The 20,418-nt window shown below is 37.0% G+C and overlaps 1 protein-coding gene across 2 annotated transcripts in view; it reads left to right on the forward strand.

The window, feature by feature from the left end:
* Window positions 1–20,418, forward strand: part of DIS3 (DIS3 homolog, exosome endoribonuclease and 3'-5' exoribonuclease) — a 172,035-nt gene that overhangs the window by 74,684 nt on the left and 76,933 nt on the right. For both annotated transcript variants that reach the window (XM_053707929.1, XM_053707930.1), the window contains exons 13-17: window positions 7,280–7,344; window positions 7,425–7,509; window positions 9,718–9,845; window positions 10,464–10,550; window positions 17,448–17,604. In XM_053707929.1, coding sequence (XP_053563904.1) covers window positions 7,280–7,344; window positions 7,425–7,509; window positions 9,718–9,845; window positions 10,464–10,550; window positions 17,448–17,604 — 522 coding nt within the window. The remainder of the gene's footprint in view (window positions 1–7,279; window positions 7,345–7,424; window positions 7,510–9,717; window positions 9,846–10,463; window positions 10,551–17,447; window positions 17,605–20,418) is intronic.

Below are 20,418 nucleotides of genomic sequence, written 5' to 3' on the forward strand. Positions count from 1 at the left end.
AGAACATATATAAGATTATTGGTTTCTCTCTCAGGGAGATTTTTGCAATAATGTTGGATTTGCTGCTAGAAATGTTTTTGTGCCAAGGTAAGCTATGTTTATTTTCTGCTAGCATGGCAATCCCCCTCTATAACAGCAATTTTATTTGGAAAAGTATATTGAAATGGAACAAAAAAGTGACACTTATACTAGAGTTTGTCAAATTTCTCCTAAAATCTAGGAGCTAGACATCTATTTATCTATCCTATGTATTCATCTATCTATTCATCTATCTATCTATCTATCTATCTATCTATCTATCTATCTATCTATCCCTCTCCTTTTTAGTTTTGGTCACCTATCCACACAACTTGCCAGTTGAGGATATGGTATTGTTTGAACCTTTTTAATGTTGCAGCTGTAGGGGGCTGTGAGAGAAATTGAGGAGCTTCATTGTTACAGTGAGTGAATGTAAAAATGTCTCTAGGTATGTGGTGGCCATGTTGATCTTCGCTCTACAAATTACGGGGTACAAGGTTTTTAGCGGTTATGCTAGAAGGGGCCCTCATTGCCAAGCATTAAAACAATGCTTATTTCCAAAATACAAACTCTTGTTTTTATTCCAGTATAAGCAATATTTCATTCCATGTCATGTCTTTTTCTGTGCATTATAGAACTTTTTAAAGGGGTTGAAACACTTTTTTTTTAGCTGAGCATAGGAACTACAATTATCCAGCATGCTATATACCTGTCCCTAATTTGCAGTTATGATCTTCCCCTGTGGATGCTATCCGGGCTGATAACAGAAAAGTACGCTATCTTGCTTTCGTTGATAGCTTTTTTTTTTATGTTAAAGCGACAGTCTACTTGTTTTTTATTTCTTTCATGTAATTAGCAAGAGTCCATGAGCTAGTGACGTATGGGATATACATTCCTACCAGGAGGGGCAAAGTTTCCCAAACCTTAAAATGCCTATAAATACACCCCTCACCACACCCACAAATCAGTTTTACAAACTTTGCCTCCGATGGAGGTGGTGAAGTAAGTTTGTGCTAGATTCTACGTTGATATGCGCTCCGCAGCAAGTTGGAGCCCGGTTTTCCTCTCAGCGTGCAGTGAATGTCAGAGGGATGTGAAGAGAGTATTGCCTATTTGAATGCAGTGATCTCCTTCTACGGGGTCTATTTCATAGGTTCTCTGTTATCGGTCGTAGAGATTCATCTCTTACCTCCCTTTTCAGATCGACGATATACTCTTATATATACCATTACCTCTGCTGATTCTCGTTTCAGTACTGGTTTGGCTATCTGCTATATGTAGATGAGTGTCCTGGGGTAAGTAAGTCTTATTTTCTGTGACACTCTAAGCTATGGTTGGGCACTTTGTTTATAAAGTTCTAAATATATGTATTCAAACATTTATTTGCCTTGACTCAGAATGTTCAACTTTCCTTATTTTCAGACAGTCCGTTTCATATTTGGGATAATGCATTTTAATTTAACATTTTTCTTACCTTAAAATTTGACTTTTTCCCTGTGGGCTGTTAGGCTCGCGGGGGCTGAAAATGCTTAATTTTATTGCGTCATTCTTGGCGCGGACTTTTTTGGCGCAAAAATTCTATTTAGTTTCCGGCGTCATACGTGTCGCCGGAAGTTGCGTCATTTTTTGACGTTATTTTGCGCCAAAAATGTCGGCGTTCCGGATGTGGCGTCATTTTTGGCGCCAAAAAGCATTTAGGCGCCAAATAATGTGGGCGTCTTATTTGGCGCGAAAAAATATGGGCGTCACTTTTGTCTCCACATTATTTAAGTCTCATTTTTTATTGCTTCTGGTTGCTAGAAGCTTGTTCTTTGGCATTTTTTCCCATTCCTGAAACTGTCATTTAAGGAATTTGATCAATTTTGCTTTATATATATGTTGTTTTTTCTCTTACATATTGCAAGATGTCTCACGTTGCATCTGAGTCAGAAGATACTACAGGAAAATCACTGTCAAGTGCTGAATCTACCAAAGCTAAGTGTATCTGCTGTAAACTTTTGGTAGCTATTCCTCCAGCTGTTGTTTGTATTGATTGTCATGACAAACTTGTTAAAGCAGATAATATTTCCTTTAGTAAAGTACCATTGCCTGTTGCAGTTCCTTCAACATCTAAGGTGCAGAATGTTCCTGATAATATAAGAGATTTTGTTTCAGAATCCATAAAGAAGGCTATGTCTGTTATTTCTCCTTCTAGTAAACGTAAAAAATATTTTAAAACTTCTCTCCCTACAGATGAATTTTTAACTGAACATCATCATTCTGATTCTGATGATTCCTCTGGTTCAGAGGATTCTGTCTCAGAGGTTGATGCTGATAAATCTTCATATTTATTTAAAATGGAATTTATTCGTTCTTTACTTAAAGAAGTACTAATTGCTTTAGAAATAGAGGATTCTGGTCCTCTTGATACTAATTCTAAACGTTTAGATAAGGTATTTAAAGCTCCTGTGGTTATTCCAGAAGTTTTTCCTGTTCCTAATGCTATTTCTGCAGTAATTTCCAAAGAATGGGATAATTTGGGTAATTCATTTACTCCTTCTAAACGTTTTAAGCAATTATATCCTGTGCCGTCTGACAGATTAGAATTTTGGGACAAGATCCCTAAAGTTGATGGGGCTATTTCTACCCTTGCTAAACGTACTACTATTCCTACGTCAGATGGTACTTCGTTTAAGGATCCTCTAGATAGGAAAATTGAGTCCTTTCTAAGAAAAGCTTATCTGTGTTCAGGTAATCTTCTTAGACCTGCTATATCTTTGGCTGATGTTGCTGCAGCTTCAACTTTTTGGTTGGAAACTTTAGCGCAACAAGTAACACATCGTGATTCTCATGATATTATTATTCTTCTTCAGCATGCTAATAATTTTATCTGTGATGCCATTTTTGATATTATCAGAGTTGATGTCAGGTTTATGTCTCTAGCTATTTTAGCTAGAAGAGCTTTATGGCTTAAAACTTGGAATGCTGATATGGCTTCTAAATCAACTTTACTTTCCATTTCTTTCCAGGGTAACAAATTATTTGGTTCTCAGTTGGATTCCATTATTTCAACTGTTACTGGTGGGAAAGGAACTTTTTTACCACAGGATAAAAAATCTTAAGGTAAAAACAGGGCTAATAATCGTTTTCGTTCCTTTCGTTTCAACAAAGAACAAAAGCCTGATCCTTCATCCTCAGGAGCAGTTTCAGTTTGGAGACCATCTCCAGTCTGGAATAAATCCAAGCCAGCTAGAAAGGCAAAACCTGCTTCTAAGTCCACATGAAGGTGCGGCCCTCATTCCAGCTCAGCTGGTAGGGGGCAGGTTACGTTTTTTCAAGGAAATTTGGATCAATTCTGTTCACAATCTTTGGATTCAGAGCATTGTTTCAGAAGGGTACAGAATTGGTTTCAAGTTGAGACCTCCTGCAAAGAGATTTTTTCTTTCCCGTGTCCCAGTAAATCCAGTAAAAGCTCAAGCATTTCTGAAATGTGTTTCAGATCTAGAGTTGACTGGAGTAATTATGCCAGTTCCAGTTCCGGAACAGGGGATGGGGTTTTATTCAAATCTCTTCATTGTACCAAAGAAGGAGAATTCTTTCAGACCAGTTCTGGATCTAAAAATATTGAATCATTATGTAAGGATACCAACGTTCAAGATGGTAACTGTAAGGACTATCTTACCTTTTGTTCAGCAAGGGAATTATATGTCCACAATAGATTTACAGGATGCATATCTGCATATTCCGATTCATCCAGATCATTATCAGTTCCTGAGATTCTCGTTTCTGGACAAGCATTACCAGTTTGTGGCTCTGCCGTTTGGCCTAGCTACAGCTCCAAGAATTTTTACAAAGGTTCTCGGTGCCCTGCTGTCTGTAATCAGGGAACAGGGTATTGTGGTATTTCCTTATTTGGACGATATCTTGGTACTTGCTCAGTCTTTACATTTAGCAGAATCTCATACGAATCGACTTGTGTTGTTTCTTCAAGATCATGGTTGGAGGATCAATTTACCAAAAAGTTCTTTGATTCCTCAGACAAGGGTAACCTTTCTGGGTTTCCAGATGGATTCAGTGTCCATGACTCTGTCTTTAACAGACAAGAGACGTCTAAAGTTGATTACAGCTTGTCGAAACCTTCAGTCACAATCATTCCCTTCGGTAGCCTTATGCATGGAAATTCTAGGTCTTATGACTGCTGCATCGGACGCGATCCCCTTTGCTCGTTTTCACATGCGACCTCTTCAGCTCTGTATGCTGAAGCAATGGTGCAAGGATTACACGAAGATATCTCAATTAATATCTTTAAAACCGATTGTTCGACACTCTCTAACATGGTGGACAGATCACCATCGTTTAATTCAGGGGGCTTCTTTTGTGCTTCCGACCTGGACTGTAATTTCAACAGATGCAAATCTCACAGGTTGGGGAGCTGTGTGGGGATCTCTGACGGCACAAGGAGTTTGGGAATCTCAGGAGGTGAGATTACCGATCAATATTTTGGAACTCCGTGCAATTTTCAGAGCTCTTCAGTTTTGGCCTCTTCTGAAGAGAGAATCGTTCATTTGTTTTCAGACAGACAATGTCACAACTGTGGCATACATCAATCATCAAGGAGGGACTCACAGTCCTCTGGCTATGAAAGAAGTATCTCGAATTTTGGTTTGGGCGGAATCCAGCTCCTGTCTAATCTCTGCGGTTCATATCCCAGGTGTAGACAATTGGGAAGCGGATTATCTCAGTCGCCAAACGTTGCATCCGGGCGAATGGTCTCTTCACCCAGAGGTATTTCTTCAGATTGTTCAAATGTGGGAACTTCCAGAAATAGATCTGATGGCGTCCCATCTAAACAAGAAACTTCCCAGGTATCTGTCCAGATCCCGGGATCCTCAGGCGGAGGCAGTGGATGCATTATCACTTCCTTGGAAGTATCATCCTGCCTATATCTTTCCGCCTCTAGTTCTTCTTCCAAGAGTAATCTCCAAGATTCTGAAGGAATGCTCGTTTGTTCTGCTGGTAGCTCCGGCATGGCCTCACAGGTTTTGGTATGCGGATCTTGTCCGGATGGCCTCTTGCCAACCGTGGACTCTTCCGTTAAGACCAGACCTTCTGTCACAAGGTCCTTTTTTCCATCAGGATCTGAAATCCTTAAATTTAAAGGTATGGAGATTGAACGCTTGATTCTTGGTCAAAGAGGTTTCTCTGACTCTGTGATTAATACTATGTTACAGGCTCGTAAATCTGTATCTCGAGAGATATATTATAGAGTCTGGAAGACTTATATTTCTTGGTGTCTTTCTCATCATTTTTCCTGGCATTCTTTTAGAATACCGAGAATTTTACAGTTCCTTCAGGATGGTTTAGATAAGGGTTTGTCCGCAAGTTCTTTGAAAGGACAAATCTCTGCTCTTTCTGTTCTTTTTCACAGAAAGATTGCTATTCTTCCTGATATTCATTGTTTTGTACAAGCTTTGGTTCGTATAAAACCTGTCATTAAGTCAATTTCTCCTCCTTGGAGTTTGAATTTGGTTCTGGGAGCTCTTCAAGCTCCTCCGTTTGAACCTATGCATTCATTGGACATTAAATTACTTTCTTGGAAAGTTTTGTTCCTTTTGGCCATCTCTTCTGCCAGAAGAGTTTCTGAATTATCTGCTCTTTCTTGTGAGTCTCCTTTTCTGATTTTTCATCAGGATAAGGCGGTGTTGCGAACTTCTTTTGAATTTTTACCTAAAGTTGTGAATTCCAACAACATTAGTAGAGAAATTGTGGTTCCTTCATTATGTCCTAATCCTAAGAATTCTAAGGAGAAATTGTTGCATTCTTTGGATGTTGTTAGAGCTTTGAAATATTATGTTGAAGCTACGAAATCTTTTCGTAAGACTTCTAGTCTATTTGTTATCTTTTCCGGTTCTAGAAAAGGCCAGAAAGCTTCTGCCATTTCTTTGGCATCTTGGTTGAAATCTTTAATTCATCTTGCCTATGTTGAGTCGGTTAAAACTCCGCCTCAGAGAATTACAGCTCATTCTACTAGGTCAGTTTCTACTTCCTGGGCGTTTAGGAATGAAGCTTCGGTTGACCAGATCTGCAAAGCAGCAACTTGGTCCTCTTTGCATACTTTTACTAAATTCTACCATTTTGATGTATTTTCTTCTTCTGAAGCAGTTTTTGGTAGAAAAGTACTTCAGGCAGCGGTTTCAGTTTGAATCTTCTGCTTATGTTTTTCGTTAAACTTTATTTTGGGTGTGGATTATTTTCAGCAGGAATTGGCTGTCTTTATTTTATCCCTCCCTCTCTAGTGACTCTTGTGTGGAAAGATCCACATCTTGGGTAGTCATTATCCCATACGTCACTAGCTCATGGACTCTTGCTAATTACATGAAAGAAAACATAATTTATGTAAGAACTTACCTGATAAATTCATTTCTTTCATATTAGCAAGAGTCCATGAGGCCCGCCCTTTTTGTGGTGGTTATGATTTTGTATAAAGCACAATTATTCCAATTCCTTATTTTATATGCTTTCGCACTTTTTTATCACCCCACTTCTTGGCTATTCGTTAAACTGAATTGTGGGTGTGGTGAGGGGTGTATTTATAGGCATTTTGAGGTTTGGGAAACTTTGCCCCTCCTGGTAGGAATGTATATCCCATACGTCACTAGCTCATGGACTCTTGCTAATATGAAATAAATGAATTTATCAGGTAAGTTCTTACATAAATTATGTTTTTTATTGTTTAAAGATAGTTAATGCCTTTTACTTGCCTATTCCCCTGCTTTGTATAACCAACATTGTTATATTAATATACTTATTAACCTCTAAGTTTGCTTGTTTCTAAACTACAGCAGACCTCCCCTTATCTTAGCGCTTTTTTAATCTTGCACAACAACCAGACAGTGCTAGTTCATGTGTGCCATATAAATAACATTGTGTACACTCACATGGAGAATAATAGAATGATAATGGTTATACAAGAACCAGCACTGATTGGCTAACATGCAAGATTGTAAAAATATAAGGGGCAGGCTGCCATGGCTTAGATAGAGCCAGGTAATCACAGAGGTAAACACTATAGTAATATAACAGTGTTGGTTATGCAAAACTGGGGAATGGTTAATAAAGGCATTAGCTATCTTTTTAAACAATAACAATTTTCAAGTAAACTGTCCTTTTAATTATTGCACTTATCTGATGTTTTAGACAAACCTTTTAAATACATCTGTTGTTATCCATGTTTTTTTATTCAAATTAAATAAAGTAACATTTTTTTTATTATTATTTTCAGAGAATTGATATGGTTCCAGAACTGCTAAGCTCAAATTTATGTTCATTGAGATCCGAAGTGGAAAGGTATATCCGTTTGTTTTTAATGTTACCGTACTGATGATTGTTCTTTTCACTTTAATTTCTATTATATCTGTGTATTCCAGGCTGGCATTTTCCTGCATCTGGGAGCTGGATCAGAATGCTAACATTCTAAACACAAAATACACAAAAAGTGTTATTAATTCAAAAGTAAGTGGATTTCCGTTAACATACTGCAACATTTTCTGGTGATCAACAACAACAACAACAACAAAAACAACTTCATTTTTAATGATTATTTTAAATAATTATTGTTTCCCGGAGCAGCAAAAATGTTTTCCCTGTAGCATAAAGGGACATGAAACCCATGATTCAGATAGAGCATATAATTTTAAAGGGACAGTAAATGTAAAAAATGTTGCACAATTCTGTGCAGAATTATGTAACATTATCCTAGCGACATTTAAAAAAAACAAAAGCTATTAAAAGATTTACCCACCAATGGTATATTTGCCTTCCATTCCTCGGCAGCCTCTTCTGATTCTTTTTTTCTTCATTAAAGTGTTTCATGGGTGCGCTGTGCAATCACAGTGCGCCAAACCACAGCATAGAACTAAATGAAGTGCGTTCCCAGCTTTACGCAGCACGGGAGTGCACTACATTCGGTTCAATAGCTCGATCGGGCTCACTCTAATTTAGACAGTGTCGCTGTGATGCACTTTTGCGAGAAAAAAAATAATCCGAAGAGGCTGGTGAAGAACGGAAGGTAAGTATACTTTGGGGGGTTAAATCTCTTAATTGCTTTTGTTTTTTAAGGTGTCGCTAGGATAATGTTACATAATGCTGCATATAGTGCAGCATTATGTAACATCATTTTTTATGTTAACTGTCCCTTTCATTTTTTTGGTATCTTTTGTTGAAAAGCAGTGACTTAAGCTTAGCAGCGTGCATGTGTCTGGAGAACTAGATGGCAGCAGTTTTGCAAAAATGTTATCCATTTGCAAGATCACTAGATGGCAGCACTATTTCATGCCATGCAGTGCTCCAGATGCCTACCTTGGTATCTTTTCAACAAAGAATAACATGGGAACAAAGCTAATTTGAAACTAGAAGTAATTGGAAACTTTTTTTTTTTATTGTATTCTCTGTCTGAATCACAAAATAATTTTTGGGGTTTTTATATCCCTTTGCTGTAACTGTAATCATTTTATTGTTAAGTTATACACTTTCATGTTGAAGTAATATAGAATAAAAATAACTAGAACATGGTCAATCTCTAATTGCATCATGCTTATTTGGTATTTGCAATTTGACATCATACTTCCATGGTTGACACATTTACCCAAGTTTCTTGGACACACATTGTCGGCTAAGCAAATACTCACATGAGTATATCGTTTGTGCTTTAAAGTGAAGGTAAACTTTGATGAATCAGTGCCCTGTTTTTAAAAATAGGGGCACTTTCATTCATCAAAGTTTACATTTCCCCGTTTTTGTACTAATACCTTTTATTCTGGAAGCCGCTCCAGCGCTTCCCCCACCCGTCACAAGCCCCTTCATACGTCGCCAATGACAAATCCGGCTTCCTCCAATCACGGCTTCCCCCCCCCCAGAGCAAACATTGCCTCAGGGGAAGCCGTGATTGGAGGAAGACGGATTTTTCATGGGTGATTTATGAAAAGGCTTGCGACGGGCGGGGGAAGCGCTGGAGCAGCTTCTAGAATAAAATGTATTTGTACAAAAACGGGGAAATGTAAACTTTGATGAATGAAAGTGCCCCTGGTTTTAATAATATTTTTAAAAACAGGTCACTGATTCATCAAAGTTTACCTTCACTTTAACAGATGGTTATATGGACTAGTAACTTTTTTTTTCCCTCTGGACTAGTAACTTTTCTTCCCCAACTAGTAAACTGTATATAAAAACTCAACATTGAAATGCATATGAATACTTACAGGTGTGTTAGCTTCTTGTAAAAGGTCTTATTGCTAAAGTAGTAGCTCTTTGTCAGTGATGAGGCAAATTCATTATATGCTCTGACAGTGTCATTTTAAACATTTAAGTAAAAAAAACTTTTGTAATACAGTATTTAGTTTGAATTGCATCATGGGAAATGTAGGAATATGCAGTGCTATAGTTTGCTATTCTTTTAGTGGTGTATAGTTTTGTTGGGCTGTCTACTTTCACTCATTTCTAAAACTTGTAACCTTCAGAATATTTTCATTTTGTATGTAGAAGGTATAATATTTTTTTTGTTAGTTTAGCCTGAGGAAGGGACGGGAGCCCCGAAACGTTGCTCTGTGCTGTTGCCTGATGCTTCAGTAAAAGAATCATATGCTTGATTTGGTGTGCCTGCCCCTTTTTTTTGCTCTATTTTTTTTGTTGGTAATCTAAACATATTTGTAACACTTTTTGCAGGCTTCTCTTACGTATGCAGAAGCACAGATGAGAATTGATTCCCCTAACATGAATGATGAGATAACAAAAAGTCTTCGCCTGCTGAATAAATTAGCTAAGATTTTGAAGAAACGAAGAATAGATAATGGGTATAAAATTGAATATGTTTATTTTGATGACCTTTTAAGATTGAGCTGAACAATCTGCCAATAAAAATAAAAGATCTGATTTATCTTAAAACACATTGAATGGTCATGATCAAACACAAGACATAATGACTTATGTGTAAGCAGTACTTGCTGATTTATGTATTGTGTGTGTGCTCTTTAGCAACTAACATTAGTATAAAGTGACATTGTACTTAATTTTTTTTTATCTTCTTTAATGTTTTTCAAATCATCCGTTTTTACTTGCTGTATTCAATTGTTATTTGAAATAGCTGTTTTTGTCTATTGTAATTCCCACCTATACTGAAAATTTAAATGCTGCAGTATTAGATATAGAAAAGCTATGTAAACATTATGCAATATCAGAAATCATTCTCACTGTAGGGTTGGCGGAGAGAGCTCAGCCCATTTGAAAGGGAGTTCTAATAGCAAACTTGAATACAATGAAATGAGTACAGTGTCCCTTAAATTTTATGTGAATTTAATTACGTGGTTTAGAGTTGTTCATTAATATTACACAAAATAGCAAATATTTATTGAGCATTCAAGCATTATTTACTATATTCTTTGGTTTTAGTCTGTCATATTTTTGTGTTTCAGTGCTTTGACTCTTTCTTCTCCGGAGGTTCGATTTCATATGGACAGTGAAACCCATGATCCCATAGATCTGCAGACAAAGGAATTGAAGTATGCTATTAACTGTTTTTTATTTTTTTTAAATAATTATTGTTCATAGTACATACTTCCCCACTCCAAGTGTTGAAACTAGGTCCAAGCTTAATGGGTAAAGAGCTTAGGATCAAAGGTTCAGAGCTTTAGGGTTTGTAAGGCTTTCCCTTATAAACTGAGACCGTTTGCTGCATTTGTCAGTGTAGTAGCCTATTTGTAGCTAGGAGATTTGTGACCTGCACAAAACAGTTGGTTTATTGAAAGTAATTTTTGACAATACTCTAAGAGGAATATGAACTGTAGGAGCTGCTTCTAATGTTCATTTTATTTGTCTATTTAACAGAGGTGCTAATGAAGAATGATTTAAACATGCTTGTTCGATCTCAATTTTACACTTGTTTTCGGCAGTTTTTTTTGTTTTTTTTTATGATCATAATCCTAAAATGTTTTTGCCATTAATACCCCTCAATCTTAAAATGGTTACCTCCTGAAAATGCAAAATTGTTATTGTCGTTGTTACTCTTAATTTTGTGATCTTTTACATACTTTAAAGGGACATGAAACCCAAATTTTTTTCTTTCATGATTTAGAAAGAGCATGCAATTGTAAACAACTTTCTAATTTACTTCTATTATCTAATTTGCTTCATTCACTTTATATCCTTTGCTGAAAAGCATATCTAGATAGGCTCAGTAGCTGCCGATTGGTGGCTGCATATAGATGCCTCGTGTGATTGGCTCACCCATATGCATTGCTATTTCTTCAACAAAGGATATCTAAAGAATGAAGCAAATTAGATAATAGAAGTGAATAGGAATTTTTTACAATTGTATTATCTATCTGAATCATGAAAGAAAACTTTTGGGTTTAGTGTCCCTTTAAATGTATGTAGTGATTCTAATAAGTAATGTGTGACTATAACCGGTTATGCTCCAAAATCACAGAGATGAGTGTGCGTCGAGCGCCTTTGAACAGGGGCATTATCCTTACAGTGGACATGTATGTTTGTTGGTTTATCAGTTTCAAAAATTTGCATTAGTGTAAAAGTGCTTATTATTGATTTTTTTATCTTTAATTGATTGAGCAAGTAGTATTTGTATCTGGTTGGTGATGTTGCTTCATAAAGTTATCCAATATGGCAGCAGGTTATTTCTGTGTGTTTTGCCCATAAGCAAAACCATTGTTGCATTCAAAAACGTTTTGGGGCACTCCATATTAAGCTGAAATGTTCAGTCTCAGGTCTATTAACTAATTTTAGCTACAGAATTCGACTGGCCCATGTTAAAGGGTCATTAAACCCTAACAGCGAGTTTACGAGTCTTGCGTTAGCCTTAAAAAGCAGCGTTGAAAGGTCCCAACGCTGCTTTTTAACGCCCGCTGGTATTACGAGTCTGGCAGGTACAGGTGTACCGCTTACTTTTCTTCCGTGACTCGAGCTTACCGCAAACCCCCTTACGTAAATGTTGTATCCTATCTTTTTAATACGAATCTTGGAAGAAGTGAGCGGTACACCCTCTCCTGTCAAGACTCCTACCGCATTTAAAAGTCAGTAGTTAAGTGTTTGTTTTATGGGCTAACGCCGTAACATAAAACTCTTAACTAAAGTGCTAAAAAGTACACTAACACCCATAAACTACCTATTAACCCCTAAACCGAACCCCCCCCCCCCCCATCGGAAGCAATTAAAGTTTTTAACCCCTAATCTGCCGACCGGACATCGCCGCCACTGTAATAAATATATTAACCACTAAACCGCCGCACTCCCGCCTCGCAAACACTAGTTAAATATTATTAACCCCTAATCTGCCGTCCCTAACATCGCCAACACCTACCTACATTCCCCAAGGCAGAACATAGTGCGATCTGCGATAATATCGCAGAAAGTGGAGCCTGCCTGCCTGCAGAAAGAATGGCCAGTTCTGTTAAGTAAAAAAGAAAAAGAAAAAACACAGGTGCGCCACATGGCCCAATATTGTTTGTTCCACACAATATATGCAATCTAATTGTGCCAATTCAAACTCACAATTTTGGAAGCACTCCAGTTAGTGCAGTGGAAGCAGTCTGGGATCTATCACAGTCACCCAGCAGACCGACCTCTTGGATAGAGAAGGATATTCTGTGATAAAGATACAAGGAGACACAAAGGTGCCTATATGGGCTAGTACAGTTTGAACCCAAAGGATTGTGATGTATATAGTTGGAAATATACTCACATTCGGTGGAACATCTCCAATGATGCTAATCAGGCAGGAAGGGATCAATACAGTCACCCAACAGACTATGACAAGGCTTCAACAGGAGGCAATCAGCAAAAATCCATAGGACCAGAAACTGTCACACGCAGCCACTAACTCACATAAGGTCTCTCACTATACACACAGCACACAGTTGCAAAGTAGTCTAGCTGCAGACTCTGGAGCTCCACTCTTAGTAGAGTATATAATGACACAGTAGTGACACTGGCACATGGGTATAGCCAGAGGAGTGCTGGTTATAGGAGTGGTATCTGCATCACTGTATAATAAAATCCAGCGCTATATAATGACACAGTAGTGACACTGGCACATGGGTATAGCCAGAGGAGGGCTGGTTATAGGAGTGGTATCTGCATCACCGTATAATAAAATCCAGCGCTATATAATGACAGTAGTGACACTGGCACATGGGTATAGCCAGAGGAGGGCTGGTTATAAGAGTGGTATCTGCATCACCGTATAATAAAATCCAGCGCTATATAATGACACAGTAGTGACACTGGCACATGGGTATAGCCAGAGGAGGGCTGGTTATAAGAGTGGTATCTGCATCACCGTATAATAAAATCCAGCGCTATATAATGACACAGTAGTGACACTGGCACATGGGTATAGCCAGAGGAGGTCTGGTTATAGGAGTGGTATCTGCATCACCGTATAATAAAATCCAGCGCTATATAATGACACAGTAGTGACACTGGCACATGGGTATAGCCAGAGGAGGGCTGGTTATAACAGTGGTATCTGCATCACCGTATAATAAAATCCAGCGCTATATAATGACACAGTAGTGACACTGGCACATGGGTATAGCCAGAGGAGGGCTGGTTATAAGAGTGGTATCTGCATCACCGTATAATAAAATCCAGCGCTATATAATGACACAAGAGTGACACTGGCACATGGGTATAGCCAGACGAGGGCTGGTTATAGGGTCAGTGATATCTGCATCAGTATAATAACACTCAGCACTATATAATGACACAGTAGTGACACTGTCACATGGGTATAGCCAGAGGAGGGCTGGTTATAGGGTCAGTGATATCTGCATCAGTATAATAACACTCAGCACTATATAATGACACAGTAGTGACACTGGCACATGGGTATAGCCAGAGGAGGGCTGGTTATAAGAGTGGTATCTGCATCACCGTATAATAAAATCCAGCGCTATATAATGACACAAGAGTGACACTGGCACATGGGTATAGCCAGAGGAGGGCTGGTTATAGGGTCAGTGATATCTGCATCAGTATAATAACACTCAGCACTATATAATGACACACTAGTGACACTGGCACATGGGTATAGCCAGAGGAGGGCTGGTTATAGGAGTGGTATCTGCCTCGCAGCATCAGTATAAAACAGTACACCAAGCAGTGCACTATAAAATAATTTTTTAAATTTTACATGTGACTTAAAAAAACATTCACATGTAGCTTGTCCTATTGCATTGCTGATGCTACATGTGAATGTTTTTTTTAAGTCACATATGTAAAATGTGTGATGCAGCTGCTACATGTAAGTGTTTTTTACCATCCATGTTTAATCTAAGTTATATGAAATATTTCTGATGTTACATTACACTTACAGAAGTTAAAGTTCAATTAAAACAAAAAACAAAAATATTGTTTATGAACGATTTAAAACTGATTTCTATTTCAAAATGACCTGCATTTAACTAAAAAAAAACTCATTGCAGAAAGTAAAAAAAGTTCTTCTTCTGGGCCTACATTTATTAACCCCTAATCTGCCGTCCCCAACGTCGCCGCAACTATATTACATTTATTAACCCCTAAACCTAAGTCTAACCCCAACATCCCCTAACTTAAATATAATTTAAATAAAACGAAATAAAATTACTACAATTAAAGTGAATGTAAATTTTGATGCTAAAGTGCCCGGTTTTTAAAACTTTGATTCAAAACAGGGGCACTTTAATTCATAAAAATTTTCATTTCACTCCTGTTGTGAAAAAAAACTTACCTTTTAATCTTCACAGCAGCTCCAGCTTCCTCCACCTGTTTCAAAGCCTCTTCCTGGGTCTAAAATGAGGCATCGGCTTCCTCCAATCACAGCAGTGAATCGGACACTGAATCCCCCGGGGGGGAAGCTGTGATTGGAGAATGACCTATCAATCATTTCTGACATCAGAAATGGCTTGTGAGACCGGAGAAAGCTGGAGCTGCTGTGAAGTTTAAAAGGTAAGTTTTTTGTCACAACAGGAGTGAAATGTAAATTTTTATGAATTAAAGTGCCCCTGTTTTTAATCAAAGTTTTAAAAACCGGGCACTTTAGCATCAAAATTTACATTCACTTTAAATAAATTAATCCTATTTAAAACTAAACACTTACCTATAAAATAAACCCTTAGCTAGCTACAATATAACTAATAGTTACATTTGTATCTATCTTAGGGTTTATATTTATTTTACAGGAAACTTTGTATTTATTTTAACTAGGTACAATCGTTATTAAATAGTTGTTAACTATTTAATAACTACCTAGCTAAAATAAGTACAAATTTACCTGTAAAATAAATCCTAACCTAAATTACAATTAATTTTTATCTTATTAAAGGGATTAGATTAGGTGTAATTAGTTTAAAAAAACTAATTATTTTTTTATTTTCTGTAATTTGTTTTGTTTTTTTTGTACTTTAGTCTATTTAATTTAATTGTAGTTGATTGTAGTTAGTTTAGGTAATTAATTTAATGATAGTGTAGTGTTAGGTGTAATTGTAATTTAGGTTAGGATTTATTTTACAGGTAAATTTGTACTTATTTTAACTTGGTAGTTATTAAATAGTTAATAACTATTTAATAACTATTGTACCTAGTTAAAATAAATACAAAGTTGCCTGTAAAATAAATATAAACCCTAAGCTAGCTACAATGTAACTATTATTTATATTGTAGCTATCTTATGGTTTATTTTATAGATAAGTATTTAGTTTTAAATAGGATTCATTTATTTAATTGTAGTAATTTTATTTCGTTTTATTTTAAATTATATTTAAGTTAGGGGGTGTTAGACTTAGGTTTAGACTTAGGTTTAGGGGTTAATAAATTTAATATAGTAGCGGCGACGATGGGGACGGCAGATTAGGGGTTAATAACTATAATGTAGGTGTCGGCGATGTTAGGGGCAGCAGATTAGGGGTTCATAGGGATAATGTAGGTGGCGGCGGTGTCTGGAGCAGCAGATTAGGGGTTAATAATATAATGCAGGTGTCGGGGATGGCAGATTAGGGGTTAATAAGTGTAAGATTATGGGTGTTTAGACTTGGGGTTCATGTTAGGGTGTTAGGTGTAGACATTAATTTTATTTCCTCATAGGAATCAATGGGGCTGCGTTAGAAGCTGAACGCTGCTTTTTTTGCAGGTGTTTTTACCAGCTGAATCTGCCCCATTGATTCCTATGGGGAAATCGTGCACAAGCACGTTTAGCCAGCTTACCACTACCGTAAGCAACGCTGGTATTGAGGTGAGATGTGGAGCTAAATTTTGCTCTATGCTCACCTTTTTGCGGCTAACGCCGGGTTTAAAAAAACCCTTAATACCAGCGTTGTCTTAAGGGAGCGGTGAAAAAAAAAGCTTGTTAGCAGCGCACCCCTGTTACCGCAAAACTCGTAATCTCGGTGTAAATAAATGCTAAATAGAATAATGCGTTCAAAGAAAAGAATAGTCTGAGAATAATGTAGATGTATTTTTTTAAAGTTTCATCCACTGTTTAAGTATTGACAAAATAAGTGTAAAGTTTTAGTGTCTATAAAACAATGTGAGCTGCCATGTTGTAACGTAGGTTACTATGCTGTGGTATATTAGGGGTAGTTATATATAGGTCACTAGAGTGTGCAGCAAATGACTGTGTGGAATATAACAGTGCTCTGCACTTCCATTTCTAACAGGAACTGAAAAGCTCCCAATTTCAGAATGGAATTACAGGAAAGGGGGACAAAATAAATAATGAAAGTATATTGCAGAGTTATTTTTATATATACAATTTATAAGTTTATATCACCATCTCAAGTGCTTAATGTTTCTTTGAGTATGAGGCCATTTTTCAATGATACTGACAAATGTGCTGCAGCTGAGCTAAATAGCTGGGTGTGATTGTGTTGATATTTGAAAAAAACACATAAACTTGTTATTGTTAGAGGAAAAAAGAGAAATTTTATGGTTCTATTTTTATAGAACCCTAAAACCCTAAAAGTTGGTCTAAGTATTTTGCCCTTAAAGGACCAGTAAACACAGCAGATTTGCATAATCAACAAATGCAAGATAACAAGACAATACAAAAGCATTTACTCTGAATTTCAAATTAGTAGTAGATTATTTTCTAACACATTTTAAAGTTATGTATATTTCCACTCCCCCTGTACCATGTGATAGCAATCAGCCAATCACAAATGCATATACGTATAGTCTGAGTTCTTGCACATGCTCAGTAGGAGCTGGTGACTCAAAAAAAGTGTAAATATAAAAGACTGTGCACATTTTTTTTAATGGAAGTAAATTGGAAAGTTGTTTAAAATTACATGCTGTATCTGAATCATGAAAATTTAATAAAACCTGAGTGTCCCTTTTAAACAGTTTCCAAAGATTAATTTAAACAAGTAAAAGTTGTTTGATATATTTATTTATTTTTACAATTCCAGGGAAACCAATTCGATGGTGGAAGAATTCATGTTGCTTGCCAATATTTCTGTTGCACAAAAAATTTATGATGAATTTCCAGAATATGCTCTCCTCCGAAAGCATCCTGCTCCTCCACCTGCAAATTATGATATTTTGGTGAAAGCTGCAAAGTCAAAGGTATATTTTCAGGTTTTTATACTCCCAAGTATTGCTGTTCAGTATAATATAATGGGGGTATACCAGTATGTGTACAGTTGTAACTAATTTGCTATAGTTTGTATGGAATACCTAGTCTGCCCATGAACCCAGTTAAATGTCTGTATAATTAATTCATATGACACTGTAAAGGGACATGATACACAAAAATTGTCTTTCAAGATTCAGACAGAGATTACAATTTCTTTCATGTAATTAGCAAGAGTCCATGAGCTAGTGACGTATGGGGATATACATTCCTACCAGGAGGGGCAAAGTTTCCCAAACCTTTAAAATGCCTATAAATACACCCCTCACCACACCCACAAATCAGTTTTACAAACTTTGCCTCCTGTGGAGGTGGTGAAGTAAGTTTGTGCTAGATTCTACGTTGATATGCGCTCCGCAGCAGGTTGGAGCCCGGTTTTCCTCTCAGCGTGCAGTGAATGTCAGAGGGATGTGAGGAGAGTATTGCCTATTTGAATTAAATGATCTCCTTCTACGGGGTCTATTTCATAGGTTCTCTGTTATTGGTCGTAGAGATTCATCTCTTACCTCCCTTTTCAGATCGACGATATACTCTTATATATACCATTACCTCTACTGATTCTCGTTTCAGTACTGGTTTGGCTTTCTACTACATGTAGATGAGTGTCCTGGGGTAAGTAAGTCTTATTTTCTGTGACACTCTAAGCTATGGTTGGGCACTTTTTTATAAAGTTCTAAATATATGTGTTTAAACATTTATTTGCCTTGACTCAGGATGTTCAACGTTCCTTATTTCAGACAGTCAGTTTCATATTTGGGATAATGTATATGAATAAATCAATTTTTTTTCTTACCTTAAAATTTGACTTTTTTCCCTGTGGGCTGTTAGGCTCGCGGGGGCTGAAAATGCTTCATTTTATTGCATCATTCTTGGCGCGGACTTTTTTGGCGCAAACATTTTTTTTTGTTTTTTCTGTGTTGCCGGAAGTTGCGTCATTTTTTGACGTTTTTTTGCGCCAAAAGTGTCGGCGTTCCGGATGTGGCATCATTTTTGGCACCAAAAGCATTTAGGCGCCAAATAATGTGGGCGTCTTTTTTGGCGCTAAAAAAATATGGGCGTCAATATTGTCTCCACATTATTTAAGTCTCATTATTTATTGCTTCTGGTTGCTAGAAGCTTCTTCACTGGCATTTTTTCCCATTCCTGAAACTGTCATTTAAGGAATTTGATCATTTTTGCTTTATATGTTGTTTTTTCTATTACATATTGCAAGATGTCCCAGATTGACACTGAGTCAGAAGATACTTCTGGAAAAACGCTGCCTGGTGCTGGATCTACCAAAGTTAAGTGTATCTGCTGTAAACTTGTGGTATCTGTTCCTCCAGCTGCTGTTTGTAATGAATGTCATGACAAACTTGTTAATGCAGATAATATTTCCTTTAGTAATGTTACATTACCTGTTGCTGTTCCGTCAACATCTAATACTCAGAGTGTTCCTGTTAACATAAGAGATTTTGTTCCTAAATCCATTAAGAAGGCTATGTCTGTTATTCCTCCTTCTAGTAAACGTAAAAGGTCTTTTAAAACTTCTCATTTTTCAGATGAATTTTTAAATGAACATCATCATTCTGATTCTGATAATGGTTCCTCTGGTTCAGAGGATTCTGTCTCAGAGGTTGATGCTGATAAATCTTCATATTTATTCAAAATGGAATTTATTCGTTCTTTACTTAAAGAAGTTTTAATTGCATTAGAAATAGAGGATTCTGGTCCTCTTGATACTAAATCTAAACGTTTAAATAAGGTTTTTAAATCTCCTGTAGTTATTCCAGAAGTTTTTCCTGTCCCTGATGCTATTTCTGAAGTAATCTCCAGGGAATGGAATAATTTGGGTAATTCATTTACTCCTTCTAAACGTTTTAAGCAATTATATCCTGTGCCATCTGACAGATTAGAATTTTGGGACAAAATCCCTAAAGTTGATGGGGCTGTCTCTACTCTTGCTAAACGTACTACTATTCCTACGGCAGATAGTACTTCCTTTAAGGATCCTTTAGATAGGAAGATTGAATCCTTTCTAAGAAAAGCTTACTTATGTTCAGGTAATCTTCTTAGACCTGCTATATCTTTAGCGGATGTTGCTGCAGCCTCGACTTTTTGGTTAGAAGCTTTAGCGCAACAAGTAACAGATCATAATTCTCATAGCATTGTTAATCTTCTTCAACATGCTAATAACTTTATTTGTGATGCCATCTTTGATATCATTAGGGTTGATGTCAGGTATATGTCTCTAGCTATTTTAGCTAGAAGAGCTTTATGGCTTAAAACTTGGAATGCTGATATGTCTTCTAAGTCAACTTTGCTTTCCCTTTCTTTCCAGGGTAATAAATTATTTGGTTCTCAGTTGGATTCTATTATCTCAACTGTTACTGGAGGGAAAGGAACTTTTTTACCACAGGATAAAAAATCTAAAGGTAAATTTAGGTCTAATAATCGTTTTCGTTCCTTTCGTCACAATAAGGAACAAAAGTCTGATCCTTCACCCACAGGAGCGGTATCAGTTTGGAAACCATCTCCAGTTTGGAATAAATCCAAGCCTTTTAGAAAACCAAAGCCAGCTCCAAAGTCCACATGAAGGTGCGGCCCTCATTCCAGCCCAGCTGGTAGGGGGCAGATTACGATTTTTCAAAGAAATTTGGATCAATTCAATTCACAATCTTTGGATTCAAAACATTGTTTCAGAAGGGTACAGAATTGGCTTCAAGATAAGGCCTCCTGCAAAGAGATTTTTTTCTTTCCCGTGTCCC

This window comes from Bombina bombina, chromosome 3 (assembly GCF_027579735.1).
Source record: "Bombina bombina isolate aBomBom1 chromosome 3, aBomBom1.pri, whole genome shotgun sequence".
In the NCBI taxonomy this organism is placed as follows: Eukaryota; Metazoa; Chordata; class Amphibia; order Anura; family Bombinatoridae; genus Bombina; species Bombina bombina.